This window comes from Plasmopara halstedii (assembly GCF_900000015.1).
Source record: "Plasmopara halstedii genome assembly, contig: Scaffold_110, whole genome shotgun sequence".
Classification (NCBI taxonomy): Eukaryota; Oomycota; class Peronosporomycetes; order Peronosporales; family Peronosporaceae; genus Plasmopara; species Plasmopara halstedii.
In genome coordinates, this window is record NW_020187031.1 from 733,623 (window position 1) to 734,126 (window position 504).

A 504-nucleotide genomic window follows, 5' to 3' on the forward strand; every position below is an offset into this window, starting at 1 on the left:
TTAGGTCCTCTTAGCGTCTTTCTTTGCCGTGAACAGTCTCGTTGACTGTGACGCAGTGATCGTCGTCTTGAACGTCTGTTGTAGTTGCTCCATAACATGGTCCAGCGACGGGAGCTGGCGCCGCCAAGTCTCGACCTGCTTGTTGTAGTACCGCTCGGCCGTGCCACTCAAGTAGTGACCAAGCAAGTCAGTCTTCACGTCTTCTGACCATTCAAAACCACACGCTGCTTGCGCGTACTGAATCTGACGCATAAAAGTCCGACCCCAATCCAGAAACCCGGAGCCCAGTCCTCGGTACAATTCCGTTCCGTCAAACTTGCGAATCGTGAGCCTGCGCTGCCGCTCATCTGGTACACGCATCGCTTGCTATGCGACCGGCTCCTTTCGTCGCGCGTAGTCCTGTGCCGCTGCGAACTGTGGTGATCGGAACTGGGTTTGCTGCGGCTCTTCGCCGCGCTGAGCGCCCCATTCCGACCGTGCAGGTTGTCTTCCTGCCTCATGCGT

At 56.9% G+C, this 504-nt stretch overlaps 1 protein-coding gene across 1 annotated transcript; it reads right to left on the minus strand.

The window, feature by feature from the left end:
- Nucleotides 1–360, minus strand: PHALS_00153 (hypothetical protein F443_12138; the record flags this gene model as incomplete). Its single annotated transcript, XM_024728470.1, has 1 exon — nt 1–360. The coding sequence occupies one exon, from the start codon at nt 358–360 to the stop codon at nt 1–3; it is 360 nt and encodes a 119-aa protein (XP_024572193.1).
- Between the last annotated feature and the right edge of the window lie 144 nt (nt 361–504).